This window comes from Onychostruthus taczanowskii, unplaced genomic scaffold, assembly GCF_017590055.1.
Source record: "Onychostruthus taczanowskii isolate IOZ18803 unplaced genomic scaffold, ASM1759005v1 scaffold8, whole genome shotgun sequence".
NCBI lineage: Eukaryota > Metazoa > Chordata > Aves > Passeriformes > Passeridae > Onychostruthus > Onychostruthus taczanowskii.
The window spans coordinates 10165709-10191510 of NW_024505892.1; the positions used below are offsets into that span (position 1 = coordinate 10165709).

Consider the following 25802-nt stretch of genomic DNA (forward strand, 5'->3'; position numbering starts at 1 on the left):
ACCCGCAAATAAAGAGCGGGCGGGAGCGGCGTGCGGGGGAGCTCGGGCGGGGGGAGGTGCGGCCGTCCTGGCTGCGGAGCTGGTGGCGACGGCGCTCGCGGAGCTTGTGGCGGCAGGCGTGGAAGTGACGGCGTTTCGCCCCTGCTCGATGTGAGGCGGAGCGCGGCCCAGGCAAGCGGCGTGCGAGGGGCGCGGGGCCTCCGCGCCGCAGGCGGGAGGTGAGTGGCCGTGCGAGCGCTCCGCCCCGGCGGGATGGACGGACCGGGCAGCCCGCGGTCCCGGGGTGCCGAACCCCAGCGGCGCTTCCATCCCTCACCTCGGGCGCGGGGGGGAGGAGCGGAAGCACTTAGAGCCATTTTGTACGAGGCCCCGAAGCCCGGCCTGGCTGCGCGGCCGGGATCCTCCTCCCCCGGCCTTGGGCTGCCGCCGCGCCCCCGGCCGCGGGAGCCGCGTTTGTTGCTTCCCTTGTGGAAGAGGCGCGAGGGCGGCGGGGCGGGCGCTGCTGGCTGGGGGGCGGCCGCAGCAGCTGGGTCTGTCAAACACCTGCGGCCCGCGGGGGGGGCGGGATCCCCGCGGTTGCTGAGGCGAGAGTGAGGGCTGAGCAGTTACAGGACTAGAGGCTTTTCTTTCTAAACGTCAGAAGGTTCCTTAGGTACGAGGAAGGCACGGAGCTACTGGGGGAGAGGGCCACAAATATGATGTGAGGTCTGGAATGTTTCTGTTGTGAGGAGAGACTGCGTGAGCTGGGTCTGTGTACTCTAGGAAAGAGAAAACTGAGAGGGGCTCTCATCAATACATACAAATATCCTAAAGACGGGTGCTGCCTTAAAGTGAAGGGTGCCAGACTCTCTTCAGTGGTTCCCAGCGGCAGGATGAGGGTCCGTGGCCATAAACTGAAACACAAGTTTCACCTCATGAACATGAGGAAGAACTTCTTTACATTGGGAGCGGCAGAACACTGGAACAGGCTGCTGTGGTGGTGCATTCCCCCTTAACTCCCTTCCAGGCTGCAGTGTGAGCCGAAAAATTTTTGAGCAATCTCAAGCACACTTATTCGGGACAGCTGTCCAGGCAGGTCATGGAATCTCCCTCTCTGGAGACATCCAGAACCCACCTGGACACGTTCCTGTGTCACCTGCTCTAGGTGACCCTGCCTTGGTAGGGATAGGAATGGAGGGGGGTGTGTTGGACTGTGTAATCCCCAGAGAGGCCTTCCAGCCCTAACGATTCTGTGATTTGGTCAATTATGTTTTGTGTATATATGTACACACATATGTGCTTTGGGAGCTGGAGCCCATACTGGGGTTTTTTCCATGGAACTCTTTTCTTGGTATCATTAAAATAACTCTCAGTTTGAGTATAACAAGTAAAGCCTCATACCTGATTCAGTTACTTTTCTTCATTGAAGTTTTTAAAAAAGTTAAGTCCTGCGTTTTATAAACGCTGTAGTAAAAGGTGTGCAGACTTCTATCACAGTTACTAAAATTAAAATGTACTTTCCTCGTTTCACATTTCTTTTAATTGAAATTGCCATAGAAGCCTAAAACATTGAGTTTTTAAAAAAAACTATTTTAGTGCCTGTGATAATGTTAGTCTAAGTATGGTGTATGGTTTTGTGTTGCTTGTTGCCAGGAGCAGACATGCAGGAGTGGTGTGTGGCAGCCACTGTTTCTGCAAAATCATGAAAGTGCTTAGTTAGCATAGTACAGTTAAGCTGTTCATAATATAAATCACAAAATGCAATTGTGTTAATTCCAGTCAGTTATGCAGGAATGTTGTTTATATTGATTCTTTTTATTGTAGAAAGTGACGCTTCATCATGTTCTTGCAAGATATTTCTGATATGGGTAGGAGAGAGATTATCTCTTCTGGAGGCGAGCCGAGTGATAAGAAGCATCTCTTGCTGCGCAGTGCTTGAGAAGTTAGTGCATTCGATGCAGAGAATGAACATTTCAGTTGCAGTTGTTGTCTGCAGCACGCAGATTCACCTGTTCGTTAGCAGAAAACTAAGGGCAATCACCGTGGCAGTTGCTGTAGCCAGCCCGATGCTGCTGCTGTTTCTGAGAAACACGGAGCACAAGGACAGCAGCATAGAGCAGTAATAAATGTTCAAGCTTCTGCTGAGTTACTCCAGGTTCCCAAAAATCTGTTGCATGGCAGTAGCAAGATGAATTCATATGTGTGGAAAGAGCACTAAGTGTTTATCTGTAGGTATTATCAACCTAACTTTTCCTGAATAACATACAGAATATTTTTAGCTAGTGTTTTTATTTTTTAGTATGTGGCTCTATCATAGGAAGTAATAATAGGTGGCACTAAGGCAGTAACTTCTGTAATGCAGGGGGTCATAAGTTCAGTCGTTCGTGCTCTTGTCTGAAAACAAGAGGTAGTTCCGTAAACGGTGATGTGCTGGATGCAGAGGTTAGAGTAGCCTGATCTGGTGCTGGAATTTTGTGTGAGGTCTGGAGATGCAAGGTTTGACTACCTTTGCACTGAAGCATCAACCTTTGATTTCTTGTAGTCATGGTTGTGACAGCAGTTGTATGTTTGTAATTGCCACGTGCTGCAGCAGGGGTTACAAGCCAGGTCTTTGGGGGAAATTCAGGTTTTCTGGTGTTTGTGTGCTTCTGGTACTTTTTTGGGGAACAGGCACGTAATGACTTGACATGTGTGCACCATTTAATCGGTGTTAGCTGTAGTTGTGTGACATCTGAAAAGCATGTTTCTCTCTGTCAGGAACTTAACACTAGCTGTGATCTTCAAGACTACTTCCAAACTCCAAAGGAGTTAAAAGCTCTAAAAATCTTTGGAAAAATTACAGTGAAGGGGAAGGTAGGCAGTCTAAATACAAGGGTCACAAGCATTCCCTCCGTAATTTCAAGTTACTCTGAATGATTGAATTGGGCAGTGGCAATTTGTGTCAGCAGCCTCTTATGCTTGTGTTTTATATTTGAGGTATGTTTTTGGTAAAACAGTTTCATATAAGAAGCTGCATGCAGAAGTTCAAGCAAATTGCTTGAGTAACTTGTGAGCAGGAGGGAAGGGGTGGGAGTGAAGGGGACGTCTTAGTTTAGGGAAGCACTTAGGTGCCTGTGTGTTACTAAGCCTAGCAACAGGAAGCTGCCATTCATTAGTGAGATGCTTCTACTGAATGTTTTCTTTCTGTGGGTTCTAATGTCAGTATTTATTATAGGAAGGGAGTGTGAGTGTTTATTGTGAACCAGAACCTTGTTTGGTAGGGTGCTGTGTAGTGCTGTCAGTGCGGTTTGAAAACACTCTGCTTCATTGGAATGTATTTGCTTGTCTTACTGACCAACAGTTTGAGGATTTGGAAAAGTTAAATTGGTACATTGAGTGTCATTGTGAAAATACTAAGGTAATCCATAAAAATCATTGAGAAAAATATAATATCTAATCCTTAAGAGCATTGTTTCTTTAAAGCTAAATGTTCACAACTAAGGAGTTGACACATCCTTTCCCTAGTACATATGCAGTAGTAGCTTTATAAGCTTCTCAACTCTTACTATTATATGCAACTTTTCCACTGGAAAGCATATTGCAAAGATGCATGCCTCCAGCAAACCTTGCATTTATTGTTACTTGAATGCCTGTAAGATTAAGGAACTCAGTATTTCTTATATAATCATGGTTGTAGAAAATACTGTGTATTACTCTTAAGAGATAAGGAAGCATGTCCTGTAACTCAGGGCAGCGTGAATATTTAACCTAGCAAAATGCAGTCCTCTTGTGCTTTGTATGCACCAGAGGAATTCAGTTTCATGGCCTATCTAAGCCATTTATTTTGCATCCTACTTTTCCTGAGAATATTTGCACGGGTTTTAAAATAACAGTACTTCCTGTTTATTTGAATCTTAAGGGAATAAGTACTTGCAGGAACATGTTGTAATGTTCACAAATTATTCTCTTTTATTCCAAATAGGAGGACCAGTAGTATAAATTGCTTTCCTCACACCCTGATTATCCTTTACCTTGTAAAATACGATGTTATGTAGATGTAGACATATACTAAATGTCAGTTTGATTCAAAGTTGGGTGGTTTTGATTAGTTAAATAGGAAGGATTGATTACTGATTGGCTTTTTAGATAGAAAGTTTGAGGTAACTTTTAGAAAAAGTGTATCTGACTATGTCTAGATTACAGGAGCAGACATACGTAATTATTTTGTACTCTGGTGCTGCATTGTGTGAAACCAATATTTCAGTGGTGTAATATTGCAAACCAAAACGATTAGGGCTATAAGTTTCTGACTTCTTCAGTGTTCTGTTTACACTAAATAAAACTCTTTTTTTTTTTTCCTCTCCCTTCAGAGTTCACAATGACGAATGAAGAACCTCTCCCTAAGAAGGTATGTGTAAAATTACTTGTGACTTCACCCTTCCAGATAATCAGGACAGCTTGATAAGTTGTGCTTTTCTTTTTGCTTCATAGGTTCGCCTTAGTGAAGCAGATTTTAAGGTTTTGCCTAGAGATGAGCTTATCCTAAGGTAAAAAGTCCTTTTTCCATCTCAACATTTTAGTGAACTTCCTGTGGAAGATGTGTGAAATTACTCTTTCATTGTCTTTTAGCATCCTTGTTCTGAAAAACAGTTTTATTTTTTTCATAAGGTATCTCTTCTGTAAAGTTCTCCTCTTGTCTCAAATATTTGTAGTTTGGGAGGGAACACTTTTTCCCAAGAGGCAAAATCCTTAATAGTATTTTGTAGAACATGAGTACAAGTATTTTTTTTCTTCACTCATAAGTATAGAAGATATGATTGCTTACATTCCTTGATAGATAGCAAGCTATTTTAGACATCAGAAAAATGTCAACTCTTTACTTCTGCAGTACTTTTTTTACACTTTCTCAGTTCATGCAGTTGTCTTCACATGTTCAGATATTAACAGAAAAATGTTAAAATGAAGTTTTTGTTGCCTAGAACTTTGATAAGCAAGAACCTGCCTGTTTTTTTAACTTTTTAGAAAGCTTAAGTGTCATCACAGGAACAATTATAGGGAATTCTGTTGCACATACCACCTGCTTAAAAAAACCACCTCAGGCCACTTGTCTCTGTATGCCTGAATTTCCTGATTCGTAAGCCAGGAGCTAGCCAGACTAGCCTTCTGTGGGGCATCTGTTTATCTGCTGCAATAGTCTTTGCATTGCGGTAAACATTAGTTCTTGACTTCTTGTACACCAAGTTATTAGGGTCTCTAGTAAATTTTGCTGTTTCATAGGACAAAGACTAAATTGTGTAGAAACATGGGGTTACATATACAGCACTTAGTGTGCATGGTGATCAGCTACCCTCCTGTCTGGGTAAACTATCCTGCCAGTTACTTTTGGGGTGACAGTTTTTTTCCAGGGAGTAAACAGTCTGGCTCCATCTGTTTAAAACTGGTTTCTGTCTGCCTCTGAGTATCCAGTCTTGGGTTGTAAAGAAAAATGTATTTAAACAGTAAGAAAAAGTGCTTCTTTCATAAGTGATTTTGGCCCTGTGATCCTTTTCTTAGAAAACTCAAGTTTCCAAAGCTGTGCCCTTAACTTCCTGTGATAAAATTCATGTGAAAGTACCGAAGCATAGATTCTGTGCCGCTTGCTTTCTGACTGATAGTGTGGAAACAAAAAGGCTGTCAGTTGTAATTAGTTTCTGTAACTCGCACTCATTAGTTGTTACATAGAAGGGATGAATTTCCAGCGCATGTTCAGGAGAGAATGTGATGGAATACACCTAAGGAGGTAAAGTATGTCAGCAACTCACCTGTGTTAACCAAGAGGCAGAAGGGAATTTGCTATTGACCGCTGTGTTGCTATTGAATCATCTTCTTAGTGTGTAGAAGAGCTAAAACTAACATGCTCTCAATAAGGGCATTGATGGATTTAAGGAGAATAACTGTTTGATAGACCCAGAAATGGAAACTTAAATTCCATTTCAGTTATGTCCATTTTATTAGTTTGCATAGATCAGTCTTTCAAACACTTTTTGTGTGGGGAGCAAATGACGGCTTTCTAGTAGATTCACCTCTAATTGTGATTTCACGTAAAACTAGTGATTATTGCACTAACTGCTGGCTCCACTCTTAGGCTGGAATAAAATATTTTTTAAAATATTAAAAAATATAATATTTTATTATTAAAATATATTAATCAACGCCATTTCTGTTACTTTGAGATGTAGAAAAGCATGTGTTGACCTCTTGCTCTTAGGCTGGAATAAAATATTACACATATATTAATCAACGCCATTTCTGTTACTTTGAGATGTAGAAAAGCATGTGTTGACCTCTTAGATTGTCTTAAGATTTGGAATGTGGTTTTTTGGTCCATGCTTCCATGAGGCAAATGCTTTTTGAGACAGACATGTGTAATCACCTTTTAGTCTTCTAGGTAATGTCACCATTGCTGTACAGTTGCAGTGATGAAATACATATATAGAAAAAATGGGGGGGGGGTTTATCAGTTTCTGAGCCGTGAGTCCCAATTTTACTGTTCTTTTCCATGAAGTACATAATTTAGGTTTGTTCATCATAACTTTTGTTGACTAAACATGAGCAGGACCAACACAGAGCCTTCAGACCTGACCTTGAATTTCTGCTTGTCTCATGACTTGTTGCTCTGGAGGCATCTTAAACTTTCCCCTCTTAAGTGCAGTAGTTAGCTTGACTGTAGGAGCTCCTGAGAGAAAGAAGAGCCAGGAATATGGTAATGAAATATTCTGTGGATCATAGCTGAAAATCTGATTGGTATTGCCCTCATTGTTTAGCTGAGTAGTTACCTGGTAAAACACTGAACCACTCCAATATACACAAGTATTTCTGAGGAAATACAGTGCTTTTACTAAACTTCAGTCAACAGAGACTTAGAGCCCATCAGTTTTGGAATGGCCTGGTTTCAGTGTGTGTCTTAACCCCTAACTGCTTATCACTTACTTTGAACCCCAAAGTTCAGCATAAAAAATGGGTGCTTCAAGAAAAAGTATTCTTTTCTTTTCCTTATATATGAAGGACTTCATAGCTTCAAATTACCTCTATGAAGACTGCTAAATATTTTTAGAGGATTAGGAGAATTAAGTAACTGACATAATGCTGCTTGGTTACCTTCCAATTCTTGTGGGACTGTAAGCAATCTCTTGAACACAGAACAGATTCAGGAGTGTCCTCCCTGTTCTCCTGTGTCTGTTCTTGAATGCCTTTCCAAGTAGCACTTCAGTGAAGCGCTTCAGGTTATTAATTTTGAACCATCAGATTGTGGACATAAACTACCATATTGAGTGGAAAGCAAACTGATGGGAGGAAAAAATCTACCTTTTAGCCTTTGTCATTCTTCCCCCACTCAGATTCAGCAATGAGCTGCCTTAGTCTGCTGCAGATGTGCTGCAAGGTGTAATCTGGGGCAAGGCAAGGAGGTCAAGGTGTTCCCTCCCAAGATCTTGCCCATTCCTGGCATCCTGGTGAGGGGGGAATGTTGGAAAACATGCCTTGATGATGCGTGAGCACTTCTAGCAGTGGCTGAAACACTGGTATACACCATTCTAGCTATGAGTGCAAAAGCACAGTGCTGTGAGGGCTGCTGTTGGGAAAATTACCTCTGTCTCAGCCAGGCCCAATACAAGTTGCTTGAACTGCAAGTTTTGACCAGGTTTTTGACAAAATGCCACATCTGAATAGGTGTGTTTTCTAGAGGTGTTGGTAGGCATATGACTTGAAATCCATGTCATGGTCTAGTGCCATCTAGGTTTTCTTTTCCAGGAATTTGGTTCTTGCCTAAATACTAGCAGTTGTTGAGAGGTGACTTAGACCTATTATCTACAACATTCTTGGTGACCGTAGGCTACATGGTTTGTTTGTGGGTGGTTCTTTTGGGGGTTCTTTTCCTTTTTTTTCAGCTAGTGGTCTGGCACATCTACTTAACATGTGTGATGTCCTCATTTCACTTGCTCTGTATATTGCTCCTGTTAGGGGAGCGTGCAGGTCTCACGAGTTGAGAATTACTGGGTTTGGGCTGTGAGGTGTAACTTAAAAGTGAACTAGTTTTGTGTATTTGAAGACCAACTGTTTATTGAATGTCAGGTTTTTAATGTAAAATTAGGTTCTTTCTTTCTAGATTTGCTGTTTAGTAGGCCATTTCAGTTTTACTTCTGGGACCTTGAAATCTCCTGAACTAACATAGAATTTTGAATGGTCAAATGGTGGGACTTCGTAGAGCAGAGAGATTAGTTTAAGGGTTAAGTATGAATACTGCTGCTCTCTTACAGAGCTTTGAGAATTCATGCTGTTGTGATGTTCAGCTGAAGAGATGTAAAATTTCGTTGTTGCTTGTAGGAAGAGATCTCATTATTTCGTTTCCTTTTCCCAGTGATGTGGTCTTGCTTGCTGTTACAGATCTCTGATGTTTTTTAGACACTTTAATGTGCTGTTTGAATTCACTAACGGTCCAAATTACCTAGAGGTAGATTTTATAGTTTCTAACCTACACCACTACTTTAATTGAGAGTTAAAATGGAGCAGTTGTGATGAGTCTGGCATAAAGTACGCATCAGGGAGAGAAGGTAATGGGGAGGAGGGAACAGACACCTTCCCTGTAGTGGTAAGCTATTAGATGAATTTTCTTTATAGTGTGCAGTTGTACCATCATGAGGAACACACATAGTACTACTATGTAGTGCAGAGTGCTACTTAGAAATCCCAAAACACCGTGCTGTGAACTTTTTCATAAAGCATTTCATGCTAAACTTTGCAGCAGACTTTATTTGCTACTGATTTGATGGTTTGTATAAAATGCTATGCTGTTTTTAGGTGATGTTTTTTGACTGCGGATGAATTTCCTAAATAACCTGCTTTCAAAGAGTTATTAAACTGTTTGGCTTATGGATGATGAATGTAATCAGAGAATGGTCTTAACCTGAATGAGCTGATACAACTGCTTAACCTAGACTGCCATTTCTAGTATTATGATACACTTCTGCTTGTCCTGTTCACTTGGTAACATACTTAATGTTGTATTTGTATGGCACTTTCTGTTACAGAATTTTGTTTGAATTGCTCTGCTGTGAGAATAAGCTAGCAAAATAAGTAGTGTTTGATCCTAATGTTTGTCTAAAATACTGATTTTTGAGATGTCAGTTTTAAGTGTTGTAGTGCACAACTACCATTTTGTTCCTCTGAGATGCAAATTTAACCATTTCCACAGTTAAAAGCTCCTTTTTTAAAACTGGAATTGTCTTTTGTGCAATTGTGTAATTCCTTGACATTTTCTGATTATGGTATCAGTGTGTGCTCTGAAAGCTTAGGAATGCGATGCCTTGATTTAATAAACAGAGTTTCAGAAAATTCTTTTTTCTTTTTGTATCTGTGACAGGTGGAAACAATATGAAGCATACGTACAAGCTCTGGAGGGCAAGTACACAGACCTTAATTGTAAGTTAGCTGTGTTCCAAAATGGTGCACATTATTAGAATGTATAAAGCAGAGTGATCAAGTAATATGTGTGCTTTCTAGAAGTGCTAGAAGCAAGATACAATAATCTGTTATGTCAGTTACTTGTTAGGAAAAGAGCCCCTTTTTTTTTCTACTGTAAGTTTTCAGCCTCTCCCAGCTTCCTTACCAACTACTTTTCCAGTTGCAAATTTCTCCCACCATCTATAGGACACAGACTGCTGGGTAGAGGAAAGATTCAAAGCATAACCCCATAAATAGGTGTACTTTCAGAACTTTACCATTAGAAAAGGAAACTCTGTCTACTGAAACATTCCAGCAATGTCTGTGCCTTTAGTAGTCTTACAGAATTGTAAGGCTGGGAGGGGAAACAGTGTTTAGAGGTAAATGTCTAAAATGAGTCCCCAAGGATTGTTTGATCTGATTAGGCAGATTTGATTGTCATTCTTACATGGTCATTAAAACTTGATCTTTTGGAAGATAATATGGGGAAAACACCCCACTCTGAAATGATAAAATATGAATACATTCTGGGAGTGACTGAGCAGCCAATCCTAAGTCACTTTTAAAAATTACCTTGCCAGCTAGGGATGGTATATTTCTAGTTTTCCATTCACCTTTTCAGTCTAAATACTTAAAGATGTAATACCACTGAGTTTGAAGGGTATTTTTCTGTCAGTCCAAATGGATGTCCTCTCTTTTGCTGTTGTTACCTTCTTCTTCTACTGCTGTCTCATAATATTTTGGATTTTGGAGAGAATAAAATACAGCAAATGGAAACAGGTGATTCCATTCACATCTCAAACTGTCTAAACATAGATAAATAAGTTGTTTCAACATTCATAGTTTCTTGACTTTGGAAAGGCCATAGTAATCAGTGTTAATGAATTATCTGCAAGGATTTATTTAGAAATCATTGTCCTGAAGCAATTTTTGATGTTCAGGTTATATTTACAGCTGATTATTCTCCAGAAATTAGGAAAAAATGAAAATCTAAATTTTTCAGAGTTTTAATTGTCTTGTATATGACAAGTAGCAGAGTCAGTGTATGCAGTTGGTATTGAGTTGCTTGCGTGTGTTTTTGTTTGAGCAATTTGGAAATGTGCTGCCTTCTCTTGTATTTCATATATGATTTTTCATAAATGTCTGTGGATCAGAATTCTAGTTATGACAGAATGTTCTTGAATGTCTTACAGTTTTCTTAGGGAGTGTTGAGGCCAGTTTGAGGATTGCCCATAAACAGCAGTGTTTTACTGGCTGTAGATTGGTTTTGCAGCACAAAGTTATTTCCTATACAAACATGGAAGCATCTTGAAATTTTTAGTAAGCCTTACAGAAGGACCAGGAATATGGCTCTAAAGCCACCTGTTTTTAATCTTTTCCAGTACTTAATGACATTTTGTGTTTTGTTTATGCTAGTTATAAACATGCCTGCAAAAAGTGTAACTGTTTGACTTCTGTTTATGAATTTGGTTTTTAGGTTCTTTTAGCTATCTTTTTAAAACTTCCTGTGAGAGGGTACTATAAAGCATGCTTTCTCTGTGTTGTTGCTTGTGTTAGCTAATGATGTGACGGGGCTGAGAGAATCCGAAGAGAAGTTGAAACAGCAACAGCAAGAGTCTGCTCGAAGAGAAAATATTCTGGTGATGAGGCTGGCAACTAAGGAACAGGAGATGCAAGAGTGTACTGTAAGTATTTAGAAAGGATAAGTGTGTTGAAACTGTTGCAGCAACGTGGGCTGTTGAGCCAGTACCTATGTGCTATGCAGTGTTTTTTTGTGTAGCTACACCATCACACTTTCTACATTAAAAGACACAGCAGGGTAGTTTAATTGAATTAGTAAATATCACTTCTTAAGAGTTTGGGGTTTTTTAATATTGGTGATTGCTGTTGATTTTCAGCAGCAGTTGTGATTGTAGCTTGGTTTACTTCAAGATAATTCTTGCATGTGCAGTGCTTGCTTTCTTCTAGCATTTATCTGCAGTGCACATCTACAAAAATGTCACTTCTGAGTATCATTAGAGTCAGGAGCAAATGTAAGGGTATGATTGCATTTGTTTGGTTTCATTTGGGAGGTTTCAGGCTGACACATTGCTGTTGGGTGACAATGTAAGCCTATTTGTAAGCCTCTGTCTGTTTGGCTGGATAGGTGAAGTTGCTACTGACTTGTTCCAAGTTCTTTCGAAATTTGGCAGATCTGCTTAATTTCTGCTGTTCTGAATATGTATTTTGTTCATCTTTGTTTCTTGTCCTTCATTTCTGGCCATTTTCTGTGCCTTTTACATCTGTGTTTAGTTTTGGTTTCTTGGAAACTACCTCATGTTGGATTACCTTCTTAACATGATTTTCATTCTGCTTCAATCTGGCGGCTTCTGAGAGGATTGTAAAAAGCTTATTGCTAGTTTCGGTAATATACTCTTCAGAGCTTCTCTTAAGCAAAATGCAAGCTCTGTGCAAAACTAATGACTAGTGTTGTAGCTTTCCTTTGCTTTTTAAGTCTTCCTTTCTTTTTTACCTGAAGTTTTTCAGAGCAGTTCAGTCACAGTAGTGTGACTGAACTCCGTACACAGTATTTTCACTGCTCTTAAGACCATAAGATCACTTTAGTTCGCAGTGTTATAAACTGGAAAAAAAAAAGTAAAGTAGATTAACCTTACTTTGCAGTGGCAACAAATGAAGCCCAGAATCATTGAGGTTGGAAGAGATTTGCAGTCCAGCCTTCCTGTTCACAGCAGGGTCAGTTGGACCAGGTTACTCAGGAGTACACACTATTGGCTTTTAAGCATCTCCTGAAATGGAGACTGCGGAAGTCTTTGGTGACCTGTGCCAGTGTTGAACCACTGACACAGCAGGATGTGTGTTCTTATGTTTAAGTGGAACTTCCTGTGTTTCAGTTTGTGCCCATCACCTTCTGTGCTTTCCGTGGGCACCGTTGGCTTTGCTTTCTTTACTCCCCATCAGGTATTTATGCACACTGGTAACATCTCCTGAGCCTTCTCTTCTCCAGATGGAGCAGTCCTAACGCTCTCAGCCTCTGCTTGTGTGTCACGTGCTCCAACCCCTTAATCAGCCTCACAGCCCTTCATTGGCCTCCTCATGATATATGTCTGTGTCACTCTTGTACTGCAGTGTCCAAATCTGGACCCAGTACCCCAAATATCTCACCAGTGTCAAGTGAGAGGAAGGATCACCTCCCTCAGCCTGTTGGCAGCACTCTGCTAATGCAGCCCAGGATGCCAGTGAAGATCTGTTCTGGTACTGGACTGCAACACTTCCCTAGTTGTAAGGCTACTGCCTTGGTCCTGCTTCACTTGTGAAGTTGTACTGATAAATTCTTCCATGTGGAACAGCAGTAATACCAGGTTTTTTTTCTTTTGAACTTCTTAGCATATAGCTAAAGTAGTAAATACTAAAAATAAATAAATAAAAAAATATATTTTCACCAAAACCAAATTTGTGTGTGCTGTATTTGCCTTTCTTCCTCCCTTAAAGTTATAAACTTCAAGTATTTAATGCTTTGAATTTGACTATCATGAAGGCTATAGGGGTTTTGGCTACACTTTGTTAGATGTTTATAGCCACATAATCTTTCCAGAACATCTGTTTAGAAGAACTTCTGAGGAGCTTTTATTTTCAGTATACTTTAAAAAAGAAAAAAGGATGGGTAACACCTACCAAAAAGAAACAAAAAAGACACATGACCACACACTCAGGTGGCTTATATTTCTCCTGCTCTTGACTCAAGAGTAACACTGAGGATGTAATCTCCACAGTATATGGAGGTAGGAAGAGGCATCCTTGAAGAAGAGGTGTAAAATGGATACACTAGAGGTATATAATGCAGATATGGTCACCATTAGGTATTTTCCAGTTTAAAAATGCACATAGTTTCAAGAAGGTCTGAAGGACTGCTTGGCTTCGTATTACTAGGGACTATTTTTTCCACTACAGTAACAGTAGAAAAATATGTTGGATAGGATGCAAAGCTAAGCTACAGGTTGCTAAATCATTTAATAAGCTATTAATCATGTGATGTTACTTGACATGCCTTATTTTAATCCATAAAATAATTTTTCCATATTTTTATTATAGTTAACAATTCTTTAATAATCCATACTTTTATATGTAAGCCTTCAGTGTTTCCTGTGACATTATAATTAGAAAGACTAACGGTGTCTAGTTTCTTGAAAATCTGCAGATGTGTTTTTGGGGAATTTCATTTTTCCAAACTTAGTGCTTTCAGATTTAAATGGTTAAAAACTTAATACCGTATTCAACTGCTAGTAGTTGGCAAAGACTGAGTTTTCTGATCACTTGTGTCGAACACCTTGCTTACTAAAGTACAGTAGCTCTGTTTTAAAATAGGGTGTGATTAACTATTTTGGTGTTTTAATTTTCACCCTTTTTTAAAATAGTAGCTTTTTAGTGTGTTTTCAGCTTACAAAAGTCACCAGTTGTCATCTTAAAGTGTAGGTGTGCTTGTCAGAGTAGCAGAATCATTGCCCTTATTCTGTGTCAGTACTGATTTTGAAGAAACAAGATGGGAGGGGAGGGCATAGCTCCATTGTCTCTAGTGCTCTGTGCTGAGTCTAGCAGCAGAATGTATGGATTTCTTTAGAGCAGCAGCTTAGTAAAAGTCTGTGGCAGGTGCTGCAGAGTTACTCTGTGGTTTTAGGGTTGCTAAGGGCTACCTTGAAGTTCAGGCGTTTAACATCCTGTGTGCCCTGTTGTCAGCAGCAGCCTTGAGCTACCTTTTCGCAGGAGGAACAACCCTCTAGAAGAGGTTGATGCTCTTGGGGGAGTGTGGATAAAGTATTGGCTATGGTTTCTACATAAAGCTTTATTTCTGGCAGAGGTGTTGGTCAAGGTAATGCCACTTCAGGGAAAGGCTTAGCCTTCTTCCAGGCTACTGCACAGTTACTGAGTAAGTAAGTGGGTAGACATTTGGAAATACTTGCTCCTCAAATATGTTTTTCATGGAACAGATAACAACGAGTAGAACTTTCTGTGGGTGCAGTTGGACTGTAGTAGTCATTACTCTTGTGGTTTGGGTTACAGTTCTGTTGTGTTTTTTCTCTTCTTAGTTGTGCACTTCATTCCTTCCTTATAAGAAGCATATACAGTTGATCTGACTTAGGTTGCTTATGCTTTCTCTCAGGCACCTGTGATCTGTTTTGTAAATTCGTCATGTTTAGAGAGTCTGTTCTTTGTAGCTATCTTTGGATGATTTCAGCTGAAAGCATGCAACTGTTTCCAAGAATGTGAGAACTAGGGGGATTGAAAATGTTATTGTCTGTCTTCAACAAAATAATGAAAATCAACATGAACAAAACCTCACACTGCCTGATGTCCTCTAAATAGACTGCTTTCAGTGCTCTCCTGCCTTGGGTTGGAACAGAGAGAAAGCTGAAAGCAAGATTTTTATTCTGTTTGTGAAAATTACTTGTCCATCTGATGGGCTTTTGAAAAATACCAGCTGGTGTGTGCTTTCATGTTTGGGAATATGAACAGTCTGTAGGCATTTCAGGTGTTAAAGTGCCCATTCCCTGGGGTCTGGCATTGGACATGACTATTCCTGTATGTTTAGCTGTAGCCTGAAGTTGGTCCTGACTGTAGGCAAACTCTCCTACTCCCTAGCCCTTACCACCTGGAATATCGGTGGGAGGTGACTCAGACCAGAAAGTGATTAGAGGGAGCAAGAATGTGAGGTTTGGACTGGCTAAGCAGGAAGGCAGATGTAATTAGGAAATGGGCAGAAAAGGGAAGACACTTGGGCTTGCTTTAGGAGCAGGTTATACTGGGAGGAGGTTGTTAGGTCTTCATGGATGAAAAGCCTGACAGATGAGAACTGTGGAGTTAACAACTGCAGAAAGCACTTGAGGAGGAATTGAGAAAATTTAAGTTGGAAGAAGTGGAGGGAATGAATGGTCTTTCAAGTTTGGGGAGGGAATGAGCAAGGATTGTTAAGCTTAACAATTTTCTGCATGCCTGCTTTAGAAATGATGATTGAGCTGAAGTCCTGTGCAGGTGCCATCTGCTGGGCTCAGGAGTGTGAGCTGCAGAGACGCCTGTGGTTGTCAAATGACTGGCATTGCACAGCATTGGCTGGGTCCTCCGCAGTGTTGAAGTACATTTCTGGCATAACTGAGGAGCAGCGGCAGCCATTCTGTGTGCTAGTGATCCAGGGAATCTGTTACAGGTTTTAGATTTACAGTGGAAGAGGGAGGAAGCTGGGCCTTGGTAAGACAGGGAACATGGCCTTCCCCCCCCCCCCTCCTGTTAGTGATGGCTCTTTAAAAATGGATTGGGAACAATGTTGCTGTGTCATGATTATATAGCTGAAATATGTTGGCAGTGAAGTTGTCCATTTTACTGTCTACTAGCTCTAGCCATCACAAAGAATTGACAGGTTGTTGAAATACTTCAGTAGCAAAAGAATCAAAAAATTGAGTGGATAGAAAATAAGCATCAGTAACAATGAATAAAATTGATGTTTATTCAATGAGCAATATATTTTGCATTCAGTGAGGTAAAGGACCCGAGAGGGGAAAATGCCATCCAAGAAATGTTAGCATAACCTTAATCTGGATTTCCTGTTTCTAGGTACATTACCCACATTGTATGTGGGTCCTTGAATTCTTTATTTCTTGAAAATATTTATATGCAGTACTTTATTCCCTTTATATTTCTTTCTGCATACATAGAACTTTGTCTATTTAAAATTTAAAGTATGATGACTTTTAAGTAGCTAAGTATTTTTATAATACCGAATTAATTTGTCAGAGGAAATACTTCTGTTATTCCAGTACCTTTGAAACCACTTGAAATTAAATCCAGGAATTTTTACTACTTAACAATATATAAATTGAAACATGTTACACTCAAGTTGGAAGTGACTGAGGTTGCTACTGCACACTGAATTTACGTAGGACTTCTGTACTTCCTCTTCACCGCTGCTGGGTAAAGACCCCATAAGAGAGTAACTGCATGTACAGGAACATAGTTATGCTGTCAGTGCTGCTGGCTGTGCTGTGTCCCCCAAGGAAAGGAGAGAGTGCAGGGGGACTCTTTCTCTTTAGAGTTGGTCAGTTAAACTCTCTTGCTCTCAAGTCTGGTTGCAGGACTGCCTAAATGCGTGTGATAGAGGGAGCATAATAAATCGAATTTAAGAATCAACACATTCTGTGCAGGCTGATGCAGTATTGGTGATTAGCAGGGTTCTAAACATGTACTTTTTGTACACTTTTAAATACGTCTGTTGTGATGGGATTAAAATTGAAGAAACTTTTAAAGTAAAGTCTGTTTATTTACATTTGTTTTGGACAATAAATACTACATGTAAAAGGAAACCTCTCAGTTACTACTTCTGAAATTTTGACTTTTGCAAACCTATAAAATTGTTTCAAACCTATAAAATTGTAACTTCTTTGGCTTATGGGTTTTGCAAAGAGAATAAAATCCAACCAAAATCTGTTTTAATTGCTGTTAATATTTCTAAATTTTTAAGAAATGTGCGCCCTTGCATCATAAGGGACTATTGCAGTTGCAAAAAACCTTAGAAGGTTCTAAAAACCTTTTTATTTGCTTGTGAATATTTCTTTTCAATTTTTGCTGTAATGTTCCTTAATAACTTCCACTGAACTTTAGTGGGAATAAACTGTTTTAAGCAGATAATTCTTTTCATATGCCCTTTGTTCCCCAGAAGGAGTGCAGGCCGATAGAAAAGAAAGGGAGCGTTCTAATTCTCCAGATACTGCTCTGACAAATTTAAATTGACACCTAGAAAATCTTGGGATCTGGAGGGGAATCTGCCCTGAAAGGTTAAGCATGGTGCGTGCTTAGGATGGGGGCTTGGCTGAGCAGGCACATGGACGAGGGTGCAAGATGTGCACAAGTGGTTTTTATCCTGCATTTTTCAGGTCATACTGTGAAAGAAGGCAAGCTACCTTGATGTAACTTTGGAGTAACTGTTGGTATTGAAATTATAATTTTTCTTTAATGTTGTATGAATAACAGACTTTTTTTCTTATTTTATGCAGAATCAGATTCAGTACCTCAAGCAAGTCCAGCAGCCTAGTGTTGCGCAACTGCGATCAACAATGGTAGACCCAGCCATCAACTTGTTTTTCCTAAAAATGAAAGGTGAACTGGAACAGACTAAAGACAAACTGGAACAAGCCCAAAATGAACTGAGTGCCTGGAAATTTACGCCTGATAGGTAAACAAAACAAATACTCCCCAGTCAAGACTTCCCTGACAGTCCCACTACGAGAATGCTATGGTGGGACAGCCAAGTACTCGTTTCCACACCAAGACTCAGACGTTTTGAGGCAAAAGCCACATTCTTATACTGTCCAGCTTGTAATGCTTAATGTAAAACTTACCAGATGAACCTTGTGTTTCAGCTTTTTTCTCCCCTTTGCTTCAGAGGCCTGACAGCGTCGGACTATTCTGAAGAAATGGCCGTCTTCGAAAAAATCTTTTCTAGAACATGTAGACATTGCAAAATTGTTCTATTTGAAGAAAATAGAGGGAGAAACAGAAGTCTTAAGTCTGTGGCACACTGTGTCTACAGACAGTTTGGAGGAGAGAGAACCTAGAGATTATAAATCATGAATTGAACATGTAAAATTCCCATAAAATGTAGAAGTGGAATATGCTTCGCTCTTAACCTTGAGCCTAGTGACTTAGAGACACTGTAAGTCAGTTTTGCCAATAAGACTGGACTTCCTGCTTGTTCACTGAACTGCTGGGTCAAAACTCGATGAGGTGAATTTTGCATTAAAGAATTTACTTGCTAACCAGTTTTGAATAGCCACAAGAGTGCTATTTGATATCACAACAGTGGTAGTGTACACATTTGACTGTTTAGCCTTTGGGCACTCTAGCACTTGATGCAGCCTTAAGTCACTGTTGCTAAATAATGAACTGTTTTCTGGATGGTTGGTAATACTGTGGACGCCTCAAAATTAGGACTGTACAAAAATGTACGTTCCATCTAAATGCAGGTTTAAAATTGTTGAAGCAATATATATTTGATCACAACTAGCATGTATAAGAAAAACTGGTTGTGATAAGAATTTCACTGCATGTTTTCATGCAGAAATGAGAATTTTTCAATCTTCATTCCAAGAACTGATCTCAAATGCTTAATACAGAAGGCACATGATGGCAACTGTCTTCAGTGTTGGTGGGGTGTTTTTATTCCGTTGTACACCTGGGGTTTTTTGTATTGTGCTTCTCTATAAAATGTGCCTTGAAATAGTTGTAATACATAGTTCAAGGAACACTTCTGGTTATATTGTTGTATCGTGAAACTTCTGGGATGAACGAGAATTGAACAGGTTGTTACTTCTGCATTGTCTCGTTCGCTGAAAACAAAGTCAGTATTTTAACAAACCAAAAAAACCTTAAATGCATGCATTTTCTTTGGTGGATTCAGTGAAGGAGTTTTTGCTACTCTATTGATGCCACTGTTCTGTCGTCCCAAGCTACTTGTAAGAGTAGCAATCTGGGACAGTTGGGAGCGCATGTCTAAGGTCTGTAAAGCAAAATGTAGATCTGGTGTAGCATTTGTGTTTTGTTTTTCCCATAGCAAATAGACTTCTATTTAGTAATCTGAGGTGTTGATTTTTCAAAACAGTTGGGCAACGTTTTATGACTCAGTTTAAAAAATACATTTTTAAATTAAAGAGACGTTCAGCTGTCACAGAAGGTGATGTATTCTAACAGTTTTGCTGACTTTTATTAAGATGCCATTACATAATTTTGACTTGGAAGTATCTTTAACTGTTTGTGCTTCAGCTGATTAATACTGGATCAGTGAGTAGTATACTTATGCAGGTTTATTTATTTTTGCATGAGTAGTGACTTAACACCAAAAGAAAAATCCACAGAAAAACTTACCTTTTTAAAACTGATATATCTGGAATGATTTTGCTATAGCAGTATCTAAGATTTTATTGATCTAGCATCAAAACAGAGGTAAGATTTACATTAATAAAATGTTTGTGTTACCAAGCCATTTGTAAAGCTCCCTACAATATGTTGAAAGAGGCATGCTATGCAGATTGCTTGTTTCTAACTCGGAATTCAGAAAGTTATTTAATACATTTAGATGCAGCTTGGTTGTTTTCTAAAGTCTTCAGGCTCTGAATGTGTGAGTACAACTGAGGAGAGACAAGTGACTTGCCACATCCTTTCAAACCCAGGTGTCAAAAGAAAATGTTATTTCTTTAGCTACAACATCCCTAATTTGCATAATTAATTTTAAGTCAGTGGTGTGAATGCACATAATTCATACATGCAGTGCCTGGAATATAGAAAGTTAGTTATTTCCTGGTAAATAATTGAGGATTTGTTAATTTGGTTAGGATTTTACTGGTTTTATTTCTTGAAAAGTGAAGAAATTGGCTCATGTAAAATATTTGTCGGATTTTTTCCTTCTCTTTGCATCTTGGGCCTCCTCACCCCATTGTTGTTCTGACTGTCCATCCTTGTACACAACTACTCATTTCATGGCATCTGGCCTAGTTTTTAAAAGAGGCAATGGCCCTATTCAGATCTTAAACTGGTGTTCTTGGGGTAGTTAACACATTAACTTGCAATGCTTAATGCAGCCCTAAGCAGAGCTAGCTCTGGACCTTAATGTAGATAAGGCTGTGCAGCATAAACATTGCTGATGTCTGAAGGGGGAAATAAAAGGACATGTAATCAAAGGAATGGCTATGCTAAGCCATTTTAACCATCATTAAGCAGAGTGTAAACTTTGAATCAAATTTAGTTGAAATGTCATTTTGCAGTAAGCCTAGTACAACAAACTTTAATCTTCTGAAATTTAACCATTTATATTCTTACAGGTTTTGTTGCATGTATGTTCAAGAGGATTTGTGAAAACAGTGCTGAACTTAGTTTTACAGTTCATAGGAATTATTTTAGTAGTTACTGTATTTAATTTTCTTGGATGTGCTGTCTTTTTTTATAAATTGCAAGGGTTATTCTCTACTAGTTCAGAACATCTGGAAAAATTTTGGTGGGAAGAAATAGCATTATAGGTAACTATGCAAATTTCTATACAGGTAATAAATATTTTACATTTTGGCAGGAGTTAACCTGAAGATATTAATGGGATTCTAAAATTGTCCCAATTCCAAGGTAACTGGTACTTGCTGATTCTGCAGTTGATGTTGGTTTGTGAAGAGAAAAGCATTAAATGACTTAAGCATTGTAAACTTTTTCTATTTGTAGTGATGGTGAATACATTAACAAGAATTTGAAAATGGCTAAAAATCATGTCTGCCTAATAACTTTTGGGATCTGTCACATTGGTTATCTCCAAAGTGGTCCTGCTTTGCACAGAATGAACATCTCTAAGGAAACTTGCATCTTAAATGTGCGACTTGGACTGTATTAGGTCGGCACAATTTAAACTTCAAGGACCTGGCATTGGACATCACATCAAGAAAGAAAACAGGCTGCTGCCTTTAGCAGATTTTCAGGCCTCCAGGACTTTACACAGCCAGATTCCTTCTGGAGCAGCCCATCTGAAAGATTTGGGAAAGTCAGTTGAAAAATGTTAAATGGGGCTGAGTTGGCAGAGAAATTAAAAGTTGTTTAAGGCTTGAGTGCTCAGAAGGTAGTTGATAAGGAATTGCTGTTTTAAATTATTGTGTTTTGGTTGCAGAAGAGAACTGTGGCTGTGATTGTAGCAGAAGTTTGCTCTTCTACTTTTTTAATCCTCAGTTTTTTTCAGTATTTGTCACTTGTTTAAAAGCATACAAAAAATTAAATGACCTTCTCGGTCTTGAAGAGTAATGCAAGTCTTGCTATTAAATTCACAATAAAACTGTTCAAGTTTGGGGGTTTTGCCAGAGCTTACACTTCTATAGAAAAGAAGACAGCTTCATTGTGGTGCTGAGCCTATTAAAAGGAGGTTTGGGGATGCTATCCTGACTTGGCAGACGAAGAGTCCTAAAGGACTTTAATTTCTCTCTTTCATGGAGTCAGCTGTATTGCCTATATATTAATTTGCATACTACTTCCTATAATGCTTTACAATGAGATTTTTATCATGAAGATTAAAGATGTGTAACATTACTGATTTAGTAAAGAAGATCTTGTCAGTTTCTACCTGTTTCACATTTCTTTCAGAAACTGAGTGTCCTAATGATCATTACTTACAATCTGAAATCTGTCATTTTAAAGGAAGTAGATAGATAATATACCCCTTCCTTGATGTCCTTCCAATGTTCAGCTACATTTTCATGCTTCTTCACCATACAAGATGTACTTAAGAAATGCTGACCATAGAAATCATGAAGCAGACTGTGCATGTGACTGTCAAACATATAAGTTGAGTTGAAAAATGGACATCTCATTTTTTTAAACAAGAGTACCTGGACAGCATTTAAATGAATGTTTAAGCCTCTTAAAGAAAAACAGTTGTCAGTATGAAAAATGAACACGAGATTTATTATTTCCCCCAAGCAACTTCTCTTCACCCAAACTGTTATTAAATTTCATTACTACAACAAATGGGAAATGATTTTGCTTATAATTTGCTTGTGTAGTTTCTATGCAGTCCTTGATCTTTTGAATTGCAAAACACATCTTTAATCAAATATTTAACTCCATTAAGAATTAGCACATGCAAGATTGTGCATACTGATAATCCAGATGTTGATATTAAAAAAGTACAATATGCTTATTCATATTTTCAGTAATAAAACTTGCCTTGCACTTTGTGGGACAGCGACAGAAGATCAACTGGCGTTGGAACAGCATGTGGTAACTATAGGGAGACTTTCTGCTATGACAATTATGTTGAGGCATAATGTTCCTTGAATTGTGACATGCAGAAATCGCATCTCCTTTTTGTCTTTATTCGTGATTGAGGAAGATAACTGAAGGTTTTGTATTCATTTTGTGATAGATGGCTCTTTCCTTTGCAGCCAAACAGGGAAAAAGTTAATGGCGAAGTGTCGAATGCTTATCCAGGAGAATCAAGAGCTTGGAAGGCAGCTGTCCCAAGGACGTATTGCACAGCTTGAGGCAGAATTGGCTTTACAGAAGAAATATAGTGAGGAACTTAAAAGCAGTCAGGATGGTAAGGGATTTTTTTAACGAAAATAGAAGTTGCCTTGCACTTCTGCAAGTTTGATTTTGTGATGATATACATAATACAAAATCACCTTTGCCATACTGAAAGGGCAGTATTGAGTAAAATATGACAATAGTAAGTATTAATTGGTAGTCTTAGTTAAACACATTCCTTAAATTTGGGGGCACTGGTGGGATTTACAGCTCCAGGAATGCAGTATTTGAAATAGAGATTTTTATACTGTAAGTCTTCTGTTTAATAGGGCATGTTTAGACTGCACACATTACTGGTGAATTGGCAGGATGAAAGCTGTTAACATATAGCCTAGGCATGCACTGAGAACAGAAAGCTTCTTGTTAACTCTGACTCATTTGGAATTTATTTTAAAAATTCTTTTCAACAATGCCTAAGAATATGAAAAACTGATTTTTTTGCCCCCCCTTTGGTAACTCAGATGAATGAAAATGTCTTATCGTGTTTATAGTCAAAATTTTGCGACACTGTAAACTTAAATGGAAATGATCTAAAAACTCTGACCTCTTGCACAATTTAAATGGAGGGGAAAATGCAGGTTAAAAGTCTTCAGTCTCAAATTCTGTGTAGTGTCAGTGACTCTTCATAGAATGTTAGATTAGGTTATCTGAATATAACCTATATGGGTAATCCTTGGGGATATAACCTATATAGACATCACGTAGACCTGAATATCTTTTTGTTTTACATCTGAAGATTGTAAGATACCAGAAACTTAATATGGCATCTCATCTAAGTCTGAGATGTCCTGCGTTTTTAAGAATATATATTCCCCAATCATATTTTCATCTCTTTGAGAAAATAGCAGTGTAAAATAACTAGAACTCTTCCAGTAAATGATTGTATAGTGTCATTTTGTGGGAATAGTAACTACTGTTTTGATAGTGCACTTCATTTACCAAGAACATAATTGAAGGAAGTGTAGACATTCTTTAAAGACTGCTACTTTTGAATGTAGTAATCTCCAGCATTGGGTTGCTTCTTGCCCATATGTGAATCAAGATGACAGTACTCCTGCAGTAAGAATTTTCCTAATGATTATTTTCTGTAGCAGCAAGAACACTTTCTTTTAAATTTTTACAGTGTTAAGCAGTTCACATTTTATTTCCTCTGGCACACCTATGGTGCACTTGAACTGAACACTGAATCAGTGTTTATTACACTATTTTGGGGCCAAATTTGTTCCAGAATGCAATACTAAATGTAAAAACCTTTTTCTGACACATAAATACCAAAACACCTGTGAAATCTGTTAACACTCTTCTTGGTAAGAAGGTCTTTTTGTGTCCTCTCTTGAAGGATTTAATGGATTAAACACAGTAAGAATTGAAACTTCCTTGAAAGATGATGAAAAATACTACTTTTGGCTACTGAATGGGGTTTTGCAGTAACTCGGATTTCTTATATATGGATATAGTTAATGGTCACTTTTACAGTATTTCTGCCAGGGATTTACATTTGAGTAAAAGTAGACACATTAGGATCTACTTGCAAAATATTAATTACGAGCTTTTTTCCAAATATCTTCCTTTCTTGCCCAGAAGTTTTATCTTTCTCACATGCTTTGAATAGCAGTACAGAGAATAGGTCAATACCACAGTTGTTAAGCATTTTCTCCTTCAGAGGCAGAGTATGAAAACCAGTGCATACCTGATGGCTGAAAATAGTTCATTGAAAAATTACAGCATAAAATGTTGAGTTATGCGATTTTCATTTCTTGTCTGAGATTTAAACTGTATATGGGCTATTAAGTGTTTGCAACAAATGTGTTTTCTTTACATAGAATTGAATGACTTCATCATCCAGCTTGATGAGGAGGTAGAGGGTATGCAGAGTACCATTCTAGTTCTTCAGCAGCAGTTGAAGGAGACTCGGCAGCAGTTGGCACAGTACCAGCAGCAGCAGTCCCAGGCCTCCAACCCAGGTACCAGCAGGACTCCATCCTCTGAGCCCGCCGAGCAGGGAGAGGCTGCGGGCAAAGACTGCAGCCGCCTGGCAAACGGACCAAGCAATGGCAGCTCCTCCCATCAGCGGACGTCTGGGCCTGGATTTTATAGGGAGGGTAGCGGCACGGAAGATGACTTCCCAGCTTCTCCAGGGAATGGTAATAAGCTATCCAACCACTCTGAAGATAGAACTGGTAGAGGAAGTGGTAGCTACATAAACCAGCTCAGTACTGGGTATGAAAGTGTAGACTCTCCCACTGGCAGTGAAAACTCTCTCACTCACCACTCAAATGACACAGACTCCAATCATGATCCTCAAGAGGAGAAAACAGTGAGCATGAAAGGTAACAGAACTGTGGGTTCTCGTCATGTCCAGAATGGTTTGGACTCCAGTGTAAATGTGCAGGGTTCAGTTTTGTAACATTTTTCTGCAAAATTTTTATACAGTGTCATTGAAATTGGGAGAGGATACTGTCCAGAAGCCGTTTAAATTAGTGCATACTTGTCACAATTTTGCCTTTTTGTGGGTTTCTTTTTGCTTCAATACCTCTGCCACTTCGGAAATTTTAACAGTTAATTACGTTGAATGTTGCTAAAAGGATGTTTGTGTAGCTCAAGTTATTTTTATATGAGTTAATGTGAAGTTGAAATGGAAATTATTTCCATAAAGTATAACATAAATGATGTCTGTACAAATCTGTGTATATCTAGAACCTGTGCTGTGTAAGGGCATTCTTACTCATACTGTTATACTTAACACCACCTTCAAGATTTGTCATAATAGCTGTGGGTTTGACTGCCAAGTTTGCCCAGTACAGTAGTTTTATCACTAAAAAGATGGACTTACTGAAGGAGTCCTGTAGTAGTTTCAGTGTTAATTACAGTTTTTCCCACCATACATCTGTGCATTTTCTCCTTAGGTGACCGAATGTTTATGGATTGTGTGCATAGTTACTCAGTTTTTAAGAACTGTTGTATCCTGTTGATGCATATTGCTCTGTGACTCCAATATTATCTTACCTGTACTGACCAAACCTAAATAAAAACTTTTAATAATGTAATTTCCTCATTGTTCTGCATTGGCTTACATGGTTTATTTGTATGCAGTGTATTTATAGTCCTTGCTTTTGAGTTGAGTTTGTGTCAATCCTCTCTGATACAGCGTATGCCCAGTATGTGAAGTTGTAGGTGTGTTCTAGTACTAATTTCAAGACAGCCTGATAGTGTTTGTTCCAAAGGTTTTGTCCTTATTGGCAGAAAAAGGGTGGGGATGGGGGGGAGGTGGAAAGGAG

At 39.0% G+C, this 25802-nt stretch overlaps 1 protein-coding gene across 1 annotated transcript; it reads left to right on the top strand.

Annotated features, from left to right (window-relative positions):
• Positions 1 to 25571, top strand: LOC121346132 (WT1 associated protein). Its single transcript, XM_041423640.1, has 8 exons — positions 1 to 218; positions 4329 to 4366; positions 4450 to 4505; positions 9356 to 9414; positions 10993 to 11120; positions 17472 to 17650; positions 22383 to 22537; positions 24348 to 25571. Exons 2-8 carry the CDS (start codon positions 4337 to 4339, stop codon positions 24929 to 24931), a joined length of 1191 nt encoding a protein of 396 aa, XP_041279574.1. The 5' UTR covers positions 1 to 218; positions 4329 to 4336; the 3' UTR covers positions 24932 to 25571.
• Positions 25572 to 25802: the final 231 nt, after the last annotated feature.

Bases quoted from the DNA above. Each gene is read 5' to 3' on its own strand.
- LOC121346132 (XM_041423640.1), top strand. From the start codon at position 4,337: ATGACGAATGAAGAACCTCTCCCTAAGAAG. The intron at 11,121-17,471 runs GTAAGTATTTAG...TATTTTATGCAG, and splicing joins AGGAGATGCAAGAGTGTACT to AATCAGATTCAGTACCTCAA. The intron at 17,651-22,382 runs GTAAACAAAACA...TTTCCTTTGCAG, and splicing joins TGGAAATTTACGCCTGATAG to CCAAACAGGGAAAAAGTTAA.